A 13,153-nucleotide genomic window follows, 5' to 3' on the forward strand; every position below is an offset into this window, starting at 1 on the left:
AACTTAAAATCATCCAGTGAATACTATGTATATATTCTCAATCTATCATGTAGGAAGTGACAGTTTTACAGATGAAGGGACGAAGCCACCAATAGGTGTGACAAACTTGCTCATGGTCTCACAACTCGTAAATGGTAGAGCCAGGTTCCAGGTACTTTGATTCCAGAACTGGATAGAGATACTGGACTGGTAACCTACTGGAGTACTGGTCTGTGCGGGCTCTGTCCAGTCTACTTAGCAGCCTGTCTTTCCTGGTCATATTCACCTTGCCAAGACCCAGAACCCAGGTCTGACAAATGCCACTGTTGAGACAATATAGGTAAACAAGTTTCCTTAGAGTAGAGGATATATTCAAATACAAAACAAGTCAAAAAAGAAGAAAAAAAGAGAGGGACCAACATACTACAGATAAGGAAGGAGGAGACAATAAGTATGAAAATAGGTATCATCTAGTAAAGTCATTAGGATCTTGAAAGAACCTAGGCTAAGATGATACACCAACTCTAAAGGTCAGAACAGAGAGGTGCACCATCTAGAGATTGACTAACTAGGTGTTATCATCAGTTGCATGCCTCCGGTTGTAGAAGACTTACTCATCTTATCAATGTTAGGCATCAAAGTACTCCATGTCTGTAAATATTCAGCTCTAAATCCATCCATGGAAAACAAAATAACGGGTGGCAGGTCAAATCTAAAAATGAAAACAAAAAGTTACTTCATTATTTTGATTGTAAAAAATTATGTATTGTATATATATACACACACATTTGTCTATACTACTTACAATTCTCTAAATTAAAAAAAAATTCTAAGAAAAATTAGCTTTAGGTCAACTTTTCCTTTCTATTTTTAAAAGAATTATTTCCCATAATAATTAGTACTTCCAGGATTTTAGTAATCTAATAAAATGACAATTAAAAAAAAAAACACAAGTATTGCATAATTATCTGGGCCTTTCAACTTTGACATCTACTACCCTTTGAGTTCTTGAGTTTAAATAAGTTTGGCTAACTTTCTTTATTTGTACTTAGTCCTTGGCATTGTCTGTCTATGACACCCAGGTATATCATGTATGAAATTTCTCTAGCCTGGGAAGGTTATGACAAGGAAGTGTGCTATGAAGAAAAGGCGTTGGCCTCAGAAAAACCTAAGTTCAATTCCCAGCTTCATTCCTTACTATTTATTTAACTTTAAGTAGTTAATCTCTCAAAACTTGATCCCACCCATTCATCCAACACTTCAAAATCATTACAACATAGCTCGTTGCCATTGATGCACTGCATTACCTCAAATATATTTAGTATTTTACAATGATAGATATACGTTGAGCTAAATGTAGTTTTATGAGAGGTTGCCAACATGCCAGCAAAGCATTAACAAACCCTGACCAGAAATGGAGTCTACATTGCAGACCTTTCATGGTCCTGGCTTTGGCTAAGGAGACAAAAGCAATGATTACTGAAAGCAATGCTCAAACTCAAAAATTATAAAAATATAAAAGTTGCAAGTAGCTACTGTCTTTTGTATAAAATTATGATATAAAATTTAAAACGGGTAATTTATGAAGTGTTTTATTTTGTTCTAAAGTTCTACATTTTGACTATTCTAATATCTCAAGACATTAATATTAACCTCAAAAGCATTGCAATCTCTTCTTACACCAGTATTTAAGTTAGAATGATAGAAGATAACTTTTGCCTTAGATCCAGACAGTCTTTTCTTTAATTCAATATTTTTTACTTTGAAAATTTTCTTGTATTTCATACACAAACACATTTTTAAAATTATGTCGTATTGATTATGCTATTATAGTTGTTCTGATTTTTCTCCCTTTGCTCCCCTCCACTCAGCAGGCCCCATGGCTTTCTATAACTACTAATTTGTACTTTTTAATCTTCTCACCTAACCCCTTCTCCCACACCCCCTTCCTCTCTTTATCTTTAACCTTTGGCACTTTAATTATGATGCATCTTGGGGTGGGCCTCTTTGCATCCATCTAGTTTGGGACTCTCTGTGATTCCTGAACTCAAATGTCTATTTCCTTCACCAAATTAGGAAAGTTTTCTTTCATTATTTCTTCAAATAGATTTGCAATGTCTTGCTCTTTCTCTTCTCCTTCTGGCACCTCTTTGAAGCAAATATTGAATTGCTTAAAGTTGTCCCACAGGCTTCTTATACTACACTAGTTTTTCTTGGATCCTCTTTTCTTCTTGCTCTGATTGGCTGTTTTTTGTTTCCTTATGTTCCATATCATTGACTTGAATCTCGGCTTCATCCACTATAGTGTTGTTTCCCTCTAAATTGTTCTTGATTTCAACTAGTGTATCCTTCATTTCTGACTGGATCTTTTTTATGCTGTTAATATCCTCACTAAGTTCTTTGAGCTTTCTTATGCCCAGTGTTTTGAACTCTGCATCTGGTAGATTGCTTATCTCCATTTCATTTACTTCTTTCTAGAGTTTTGATCTGTCCTTTCATCTGGGCCATGTTTCTTTGTCTGCTTATTTTGGCACCCTTCCTGTGTCTGTTTCTATGTATTAGGTAGAACTGCTTTGACTTTGTGCCTTGGTAGTGTGGCCTAATGTTGTAGGTGTCCTGTAGGGTCCAGTGGCACAGTCTCCCCTATCACCCAAGCTGGGTACTCAAGGTGTACCCTTCATGTGGGCTGAGTATACCTTCCTCTTATAGTGGAGGCTTGATTGTTGGCAGATCAATGGGAGGGGTTTACCCAGGCCAGTCAGCTGCAAGGATTGGCTGTGAGCACTGACTACCAACTTCCACCATCTGTGGAGGATCAGCAGTGCAAGGGCAGTGTTGGTGCTCCAACATGGTCTGTAGCTATCCACTGGGGGTATTGGCACTGGAGTTTCCTGGGTGGTACAGGCCAAGGTCAGCCTCCACCTGTGTTTTGCTTAGGGCCACCTTGCTATAAAGCCATCTGAGATGGCTGCTACTTGTGCTAGGCTTGGAGACATCCAGATGAAGCCAAGCGGTGAATCTAGGCTACTAGTTCTAGGCCTGGGCTTACTGAGGCCAGCTGCTGCTTGTTTATTTATATGGAAAGGCAGCTTGAGTAGGCCAGTAATTTGGGTGGGACAGAGTCTCTGGGGATCTCCAAGGCAGGTCAAAGAGTGTTAGCCAGGTTGATGGAATCTTAGACATGGCATCAGTCTGCCAGCTCTGTGAGGGGAGGGCCCAGAAAAGGAACAATGACCTTTTTGCCTTGATGCCGGACACCTCAGCCTCCTCCTGCACACCACTGGTGCCACTCAAGCTGCTTCCCCTGAGCCGCAGCCCAGAGGGAGTGAGTCTGAGTAGGTGAGTCCATATGTGGGTTCTTTATAAGGAACTATTTGGGGCTCCAGAAGTTTCTTCTACCAACTCATTCCTTACTGATTTTTATAGGCATAAATTGTGGGGACTAATCTTCCTGGCACTGGAACCCTGGGCTGGAGGTCCTGGAGTGGGTCTCGGACTCCTCGCTCCTCAGATATCCCTCCTGCATCTTTATCAACCACGTGCGGGTGTGGGACCAGCCTGTTCCATGCCTGTGCCCCTCCTACCAGTCTGGGTGGATGTGGTTTCTTTAATTCTGTAGTTATCAAACTTCCATTCAACTCTATTTCTGTCAGTTCTGAGCAATGGTTTTCTCTGTTTAGTTGTAATTTTGTTGTGGTTGTGTGAAGAGGCAAGCCATCTCTGCCTATGCCTCCATCTTGACCATAAGTCACAGATGTATAGCTTCATGAATTACAAACTGAACTCCACTGTGCAGCCGTCACTTAGAACAAGAAACTGAATATTACCAGCCCCTAGAATCCTCTCTTTCTATTCTCTTCTAGTCGAAACCACCCCTCCACCAGGGTGAGTGACCAGTATCTTGAATTCCAGCAGCATATATTAGTTGTACCTGTTTATATACAATACACAAACAAAGTCATTTAGTATGTATTTTGTTGAGCCTGGCTTCTTTTTACTTAACATTATGTTTGAGATTTACCCATCTTGTTGCATGTAGTTTTTCTCATGGGTGTCTAGTATTGCAACGAATGCATGAACAACTTATTCATTCTACTATTAATGGGAATTTAGGTACTTCCCAAGTTAGGGCTCTTATGAATAGCAATTATGAACACAGTAAACTTTTTCAAAATTGCAAATAAAGCACATACAAGTGAGTATGTGGGAGTAATTTTCAACTCTGGATTTGGAGTTTAAAATTTTGAACGAAACAAACTTTTCCAAGAAATTTTGTTGGAATAAGTCTTTAAATATTCTGACAAACACCCAATACTATGATAAAGAAAATTCTGAATGCTGATACCAGCTAAAAATAAGAAAAATAATTTCAACAACAAGGCAAAGCTATGTGTCTTAATAAGGTAGTTGACAGGCCAGAGAGAAACATAGCCTTTTTCACTCAAGTTGGGTTGAACCTTAATGGGGCCACAGTCTGTGAAGGCCAAGACAAGAACCCAGAAATGTGCCAAGTCTTGTTCATACATAAAATCACATGCATCTGCTGCTGTGGCAACCAAATGAGACTCCCTGGAACCCAGTAATAATTGACAGGAAAGGAATGAGAGGCAAATCCCAGAGTCAATGAGAAAGTAACATCTGACCTAGTGGGGACCAAAGGCAAAAATCTACAAGGTTTTCAAAGGAGCAACAGCAATGGACCTGCCTCTTGAGAAATAAATTGTAGTGCTCACGCTGTTCCACAGAGGGGTGCTCCACGCTTATCACCGAAATGTCCACTTTTTTTCACTGAGTTTGGAGAATAGTGCTACCAATCTTTTCTCCATCCCTAGGAATAGTTAAGTGGGTAAAATTAAAAGTACATTGAAAATAACAAAAGACAGCAAAAGAATTTCAGTTTCTTTTAATGTGCTTGAGTAAAGCTAGGCAAAAAAATATCGGCATAGCCATCTAATTTCACATTGTAGAAGAAACTGGGGGGAAGAGTCTGGAGGACAGGGCTGTCAATTTGCCCTCCCAGAATATGATTTATTGTAGAATAATTCATTTGGACTAAGAATAAAAGTACGAAGGAATCACAGCTCTCATCTAGAGAACGAAACTGGTAAGTAAACAGGAGTGGCTAAGGGCTAGGTTTGAGTACAGGGTACTATTCTACTACATAAAAGGGTATCAAGTTTAATCTTTGTAAAATGAGAATAGGCTATCCAGGCATATGATATGTGAACCAAGCCCTAAAGAACAAGCAGAAATAATATGAAAAGAACATGGGACCACCCTGACTGGTTTGGCTCAGTGGGTTGGGCGTCATCCCACAAACCGAGAGGTCACCAGTTGCCTACCTGGTTGGGGCACATGCTTGAGCAGTGGGCCAGGCCCCTGGTGGGGGCATGTGAGAGGCAACTGATCTTTCTCCCTCTCTTCCCCTCTCTCTAAAAATAAAAAAATAAAATCTTTGGGGAAAAAAAAGCATGTGAGCAATGTTTGAATCAAGGAAAAGATGCTGCGCAGAGGCTCATGTAAAAGACATGAAACATGCAATAATGTTCAGGAATCGCAACAATACTGGGTTAAGAAAAAAGCACAAAAAAAACACAAGAGAATATATATTTCCACTGATATGAAGATTAAGAATAGGAATCTATGGTGATAGAAATTAAAACATAAAACATCTTTCTGGGTAAGGAAATTATTCTATATCTTGGAAATACTATATATTTGTGGGTTATACAACTTTCTAAATTTCTAAATGTCATTATACTGTACACATAAATGTGTGCATTTCAATAACTATCAATTATACCTCAAAAGTAAAAATGGAAAATTGGGACTGTTTCAACTACAAATGTATAGAAAATTCATCAAGAGATTACAGTGGTATATTGCTAATTAAAAATTTTTATTTAGAAAGATGCCATCACAATAACCTTGCACCTTAAAAACAGGATCAAACATCGGTGAAATCAAGATGTTGACCCATTCCATGAAATAAAAAGGAGCTATGTAGTAAACCGGACAAGCTATGGGGGTCAGGGCAAGGCATATGGCAGAAGGACAAGCTCAGTGACCAAAGTAACCACACAGCATGAGCTGATCACTAATTCCTAGCTGGGTAGGTCTAACCAGCTAGTCACATTCCAGGCCTATAGCTAGCTCCCTTAGCAAGGGTCAGTCTTTACCTTAAGTGAACCCTGTCAGAGTAATTTTCTTTTCTAGATTCTTTGAAGACACAACTGCAGGCCCCAGAGCACAAGGCGACCAAATCATGGCTTGTTCCATGGCTTATTTGTTCCATTAAACCATGGTTCTATGCTGTAAATGCTAATTATTAACTACCCTGTACCCACCAATGTAAAAGAGGTATGTGTTTCTCCATTTTGCTTTTTATCCAAACTCTTAATCTACCACCAATGGATTTCATGTAACTCTCCTTACAGCTTCTCTTTCAATTCTAATGTGTAAAATAAGTTGCAAAATTGCTCTTTTCCAGAGTATTTTCTCAATCCATTGAGATTTTGCTTTCTGACATACCCTCAGACTTTTGGCTCAAAAAAACTTATACAACTTTTCTATAAGCTGGACATTATTTTGTTGACAATTCTCCCACAAAATCACCTGGACTTTATTATATTATTATTATTCCAATTTTATAGATGAAGATCAGAAAAATGACTAGCGCAAAGTCCCACAGACAAAACCAGGACTCAAACTCAAGTCTCTTTTTTGTTCTAAATGTGTTGCTCTTCCACCCAGAAGCTGCTGAAGAAGGTGGCTGAATCTGAGGGCTGGGTCAGACGGAAGTAGCATAGTACAAAAATGCAGTAGCCACACCCATTTTTAAAAAAGGAAACAAAGCTATCTAAAATGCCTCCACCAAGTCTTTCTATTGGCAAATTCCTTTCTCCCTCTTCTATCCCACTGACATCCTTCCACTGCTTGGGCCAGAAGACTGAAGTAGGTCAAAGGCAGAAGGGGCAACTGGAGGACAGGGGAAATCCACCCTGCCTGGGAGATGATGGGGTCTGGGGGGGGGGTCGTTGTCAGGCCCAGGCAGTTGGAGAAGCAGCCATCAAAACCCCCTGAAGAAGATGCGTGGGAGGAGTGGGAGTGAGGGGCGTTGCCTCACAGGCTCATCACCCACGCCCACCTGACAAAGTCCCCCTCGGCCCTTCTTCAAGGTCCACCTTTCACTGTGAGGCCTCCCATGGACAATCTCTTCCCCTTCCCTCAGTAAGAATTAGTCTCACATGTCAGGATGTTAATAGAAAAGAGTTCTGGCTGGATAATTTAGATCTGAATTCCAGTGCTGACCATAGGACCTTGGAAATGTCAGTATAAATACTTTTAAGGCAGGACCTAAGGAATGTTAATATAAATACTTCAACCAATTCTGAAGGCATTTTTAAGACACAAATATAAATTTATATAAAAGTGCTTTGTAAACAGTAAAGCAAACAGAAATCACTTAATAGTTTGAGTCACAAGGAATCTAATCTTTTGTTAACCTTTTTGTTTTGGAATATAAACAGTGAAGGAAATTCCATCCTTCCTCTCAGCTACTTCCCACGTTCCCATGTGCCATCTGTTCAAGAGCAACAAAATTTCCCATGTTGTCCTCACCCTTCTGGACACTGAGGAGTCTGGTGTGTGCTGCAGTTTTCTTTGACCCAGGGGGTTTCTCCTGAAAGCATAAGATCAGACCCTTTAGACTATGCTGTGCCACAGACAAGAAAGAGAAACACACGTTCGATAGGCAAGATCTTCCCCAACTACAATTCGTGTTACTGCAATGAGAAAGTTCTTCCAGAACATGCTACGTGCTATTTTACATGTTGGCAAGCTCAGTGCCTCTAGTGGTTGCACAGATCAGTAATCTGCACTAACCGAATGCCAGGAAACTCATCTATACCATGAAAAACAAATGGAATTCCTTTAGCTTTAGGAAATGGACAATTTCTTTGTTTTTTATTAATAATTTTTTTTTACCCTCAAGGACAATATTCTTCTGTTAGAAGAAAAGGAGTTTAACAAGTACAGCTATACAATATGAAGAAGAGAGATGGCATTAAAAAAACAGCTAATGATAATAATTGATATAAATTGGGGAAAATTGAACCTATTTTTTTAAGATCTTAACTAAAAAATTCTTATCCATAACTGTTTCTGTTTATAGAACATTCCAGTTAATTCATAAAGTATAAATGATAGAATATGAACATCATCATCTGCAAACCCTAATGGATCTGGGCAATGATCATCAATAGCTAACATCTCCCCCAAAAGAGACAAGTGGACAAGATTTGACTCTTGGTGGCAGTAGCATCCCTATGAACCTGCAAAATAAACAAATTGTACCTGAATCTGAACAGTCCTCAGATTCTAACTGCCAATCTGCAGGGAATGTAGGTGATGACAAACTACATATCAGAGAGGATGTAATCTGCACACCCAGACTGGAAACCTCTACAAGTGACCCCATTTCTCTAAAATGTGCATTGCTAGGGGGAAAAGAGAGGAAGGACAAACCTACTCTTAAAGGACTTGAAATATATCTGCCAGTTGCTATGTGGGGAATCTATTTGGATCATACTTCAAAAAATCTTTTAAATAAATATTATGAAAGCAACAATCTTAAACACAGTGAATATTTGATGACAAATGATTTTTACCTACATTTTAGATATGTTGATTGTATTGCAATTTTGTTAAATCCTCATGTTTTTTAGATGCATACTGAAAATATTTATGAATTATATTAACTTTAGAATTTACTTCAAAATAACCTAAAATTTTGGGAGGGGTTGGGGGAAATAAAGTATACTTCATTAAGAAAAGAGCCAAAACTTGATAAATAAACAAAAAGAGAACCGATCACTAAATTTCATTTCAATGTCACACTAGAAATTATCTTAAAAAGCTCATATATGGATTATCCAATAATTCATACTAGGAGTGTATACCATCATCTTGCTTATTCTTTACCATTCATTTTACAACTCAGTAAGGGTAGCAGTCAACTGGTAGAAAACTAATAGCCATATAACTGATTCTGGTTTCATAACAGATAAATTGTCCTACAGAAATGCAGATCAATTCTGTCCCAATGAAAGTTAGCTTTAGTCATTCTGTTCCAACTTCTCTCAGTCTCATATATACTTTGTCTCTGTGATTCTCTCTGAGCAGCTGAACATCCCAGTTGGTTATCATCTGACTTAACTTGTTTATAAATCTTTTACTTCACGTTCCCATGAGATTCATGTTTTTATCTTTTTGAAGATTATACTGTGTCAATGAGACAAGATTGGCCAGGAATTGATCATTGCTGAAGCGAGGTGATGAACAATTGGGAAAGCAGCATACTATTCTCTCCAGTGTTTGTTAGAAATTTATCGTGAAGTTTTTTAAAATTCTCAACCTAAAAAACTGACCAGCTGGTTTCATGCACAAAGATCATTAAAACCCCCTCAGGTCATTGTCCAAAGATCTAATTTTTGCAAAAATCATTTAAAATCTTTAAATATAATGTGTTAATCCTTAAAGTGAAAAACACTTGCTTTTGTTTAAAAAATAAACTAAAATTAGTACCTATCAAAGCACCCAATTAGTGGTAACGGTAAACTTTAATACAACTAATAACAATTACTTTTGTTCCTGTGAAAGTAATATTATGCAATGAACTCGGTGGAAAAATTTACCGTATGACCTGAGGACTAGTCTTGAGATAAAAGTTAGGATTTCCAAAACTGGAGTTGAAGGTAGGAGAACACAGAGCTCAGGGGCAATGTGGTCACTGAACTTAGAGAAATGAGCAAACCAGAAACTACACTTGCAGTTGGAAATTTAGAGGAATTTTTAATGGTACAATATTCACTCTATCAAATACTATATCAAAATATCAAACAATTATATTTTTCTTTCTGATTGCCCTTTTTAACTAATTTTCTATTACATTTTATGTAAAAACAGATTCATCTATTAATTAAAAAAACTATTTTCTTTACAGAGATTATATAGTTAATGTTTCTACTTCAACATTTTCCTCCTATTTAAAAACATCAGAATTCAACCTTAACTCTTTTTATATTTAAAAATAGTGAAAGTGTAAGTTAGCTGAGTTGGGTTTGGTGTTAGAAAAGGGGGGTTGTAGCTTGAAGCAATTCTTTGTTATGTGTATATGTGCATATTTATAAATCCCACCAGATGTTCAAGGGATGGGCAATTTTTTAAAAAAATTGACATCACTTATAACATGGCAAGCAAGTGGAATCAGAAGCTGAATAACCTGAAATCTAATCTTGACTTTCATTGACTCCTGAGGCTCCTCAATAAGTAATTTAACCACTCAGTTCCCAGGTATTTCAACAATAAAATTGGTTTAACAAACTGATATTTAGGCCAAATAACCTTTCACAATGTTTTATCCATTGGATCTTCCTGCTGGTGTCTCAAACCACAAGTATGTCTTGCATGGTCATGGGACTGAAAAAGGCCTTGCCTTACGGACAAATAGGAAATTCTAATCTTTCTCTTCTCTCCTACAATACCTATGAGCTTGAGTGGTGTTATGAGCTTGCTTCCTCTGTAGTGCACAAACCACATTTCTTCCCACAGTAAACACATTTTGTCTTTTGTCCCAGATGGGATCCTTTTCTGTCTGGTTTTAATTTTTGCAGCTTAGGCCAGCTCTAGGGTCACTAAACTCACAGAGGGGAATAGATCGGCATCCTCCACTTACCTTGGCAAACACTCTTGTAGTCTACACAGCAGTCCTTCCTCTGCAAACAGTCATCTGAGCAAGAGCAAAGGCTAGATTCTAGTCTCTTCTCCCCACAGCGAAACGTATTGCATGTCCATATTCGAGCTGTAAAATTACACAATTTGGTTTTGAACATTTAACTTATGTTAAGTGTCCGATACCAAAATTTATAAATTCCCTGCATTTCTCCTTGTACTATTACACAATCAAATTCTTGGTTTACCTGCATTAATAAATGAAAATACATAATACAAATGAGAAGCAACCTACCACTTTTCATTTGGCATGGGTGGCAGAGAGGACTGCAGCTTTAAAAGCTGTAGCTCTGGTCTACATAGCATGCATGCCTCTGAGTTTGGAGAAAATCTAAACACTGGCTCTCCTGCACCAAAAGACAGGAGCTTCCAATGATGAACTAGTAACACTTGAGTGACTGTTGTCACCCAAGAGCAACTTTGCTCAGCCTTGTCTAATGACAGGCAGCAAGGAAGAGCCAGTGACAACAGAAGTAACAGGAACATAGTCAGGTCTGTGAGCATGTAGGCAGGTCAGGGGACCTCCCAAGCTGAGAGTGACAGAAGTGGTAGATCAGCACCTCATCATGGTGCCAGTGTTCTCCTGAGCTGAGCACTAACATATGAGATAGTACGAATAAGTCTCAATGCTAAAAACAACATGAAGCTGGACTGAGGCTGCGTCCTCGTGACACCTGGCAGGAAATAATAACTAAAATCAACACCAGCCCTGGACTTAGACAAATATGTTGAATAGGTGACTGCTGTGTGCTTCCTTAAGCACTGAGTTCCCCACTCCCTATTGCGTACAAAGAAGAGATCTTTGAAAATTAAGTGAAAGGAATACAGATCTTATCTATACTAGGTTATTCCTCCCCCTCTTGCCTTTTTCAGAAAGGAAAATATAAAGAGGTCTATTGTTTTTGTTTTATCTTAAGATTTTATTTATTTACTTTCAAAGAAGGGAGGGAGAAAGGGAAGGAAACATCAGTGTGCAAGAGATACATTGATCAGTTGCCTCTCACACACCCCGAGCTGGGGACCTGGCATGTGCCCAGTGTATAACCCAGGCTTGTGCCCTGACTGGGAATGGAACAGGCCACCTTTCAGTTTGCAGGCCAGTGCTCAATCCATGAGCCACACCAACCAGGACAAGTTCTCCATGATTCTAATCTTCCCTCTCCAGGAAGCTCTAGACCCCTCTCCACTGTCCCTGATTTCATAGGAAATTAAATGTTAAAATTGTGTCTTCCACCTAGAGAACGGTGTTTTTTTTTCAAGTTGTGTTCTATGGAGCACTGGCAAATAGAATCACCAAGAATCATCAGCCTTCCATGTAAGTCTTATGCACACTAAAAATCTAAAAATGACTGCAGATGAAACTAAGTATGTTAATTAACTTAAGTCATAGCAAAACTCCATGGGAACTCATGTAACTATACAGCATTTCATTGGCTGAAAACTTATTCCTCAACCTCGGTTAACTAAAGTATAGACTCTGTTTATCACTGTGAGTGGGGAAAGGATAATAATAGACCCTCTATAAAGGTGTTATGGGTTGAATTGTGACAATCACCCCCCAAAAGTTCAAGCTCTAACCCCCATGACTATGAATGTGGTCTTACTTAAAAAGGATCTTTGCAGATAATCCAGATAAAATGAAGTCATTAGGGTGGGCCCTAATCGAGTATGACCAATAAGAAGGAAACAACCATGTCAACAACTAGATCTTCGACTTTTAGTCTCCAGAACTGTGAGAAAAGAAAACGAATTTCTGTTGTTTAAGCCACCTGGTTTGTGGTGCTTCATCACAGTGGCCCTCGCAAACCAGCATACAGGTGTATGGGGAGCATTTGGACATTCGTTAATGAGAGACGACCAACATGACAATAAACCTCGTACTTGATTCCACACAGGTGTCTTCAAAATCCCAGCAGCAGTCACCTCGGTTTTTACATCCCGTGTCACACCTGCAGCCATCCAGTGCTCTGTATGAGGAGTCAAAGCATTTCTTCCTGCAGCTGCCTGTAAAGAAAATAAGGAAACCGGTTCTTGGAATCTCGTGGCTAGATGGCAGAAGCACATTAGTACCTAGAGCAGACTAAGACAGACAGACAAATAGAGAATTTATATTGTATGATCTCTTGGTGCAGTGATAATTAATGAGTGATAAGTAATGAATGGTTTTTTCCAAGACCCCAAAGAAGTTCTAGACTTGGAGACAGCAGGTACTATTAGGTGGGGGTAGAAGGGACAGTCCAAAGCTAAATATAGTAGAACTGATTGAAAATCTGGTTATGGAGCAGTGACTACATCCACCCCACCTGCCCCTGCAGAATAGAAGGGTCATTATCTGCAGCGATTTAGGAAAAAGAGAGTTTGTGTCCCAGAGACAGTAGACACA

The 13,153-nt window shown here is 38.8% G+C and overlaps 1 protein-coding gene across 1 annotated transcript in view; it reads right to left on the reverse strand.

The window, feature by feature from the left end:
* Positions 1-13,153, reverse strand: part of ENPP3 (ectonucleotide pyrophosphatase/phosphodiesterase 3) — a 78,805-nt gene that overhangs the window by 57,535 nt on the left and 8,117 nt on the right. The window contains exons 3-6 of the mRNA XM_037147910.2: positions 12,652-12,774; positions 10,715-10,840; positions 7,600-7,660; positions 594-691 (exon numbers count right to left, since the gene is read on the reverse strand). Coding sequence (XP_037003805.2) covers positions 594-691; positions 7,600-7,660; positions 10,715-10,840; positions 12,652-12,774 — 408 coding nt within the window. The remainder of the gene's footprint in view (positions 1-593; positions 692-7,599; positions 7,661-10,714; positions 10,841-12,651; positions 12,775-13,153) is intronic.

The sequence above is a fragment of the Artibeus jamaicensis genome, unplaced genomic scaffold (genome assembly GCF_021234435.1).
Source record: "Artibeus jamaicensis isolate MK-2021 breed Jamaican fruit bat unplaced genomic scaffold, CSHL_Jam_final contig_387, whole genome shotgun sequence".
In the NCBI taxonomy this organism is placed as follows: Eukaryota; Metazoa; Chordata; class Mammalia; order Chiroptera; family Phyllostomidae; genus Artibeus; species Artibeus jamaicensis.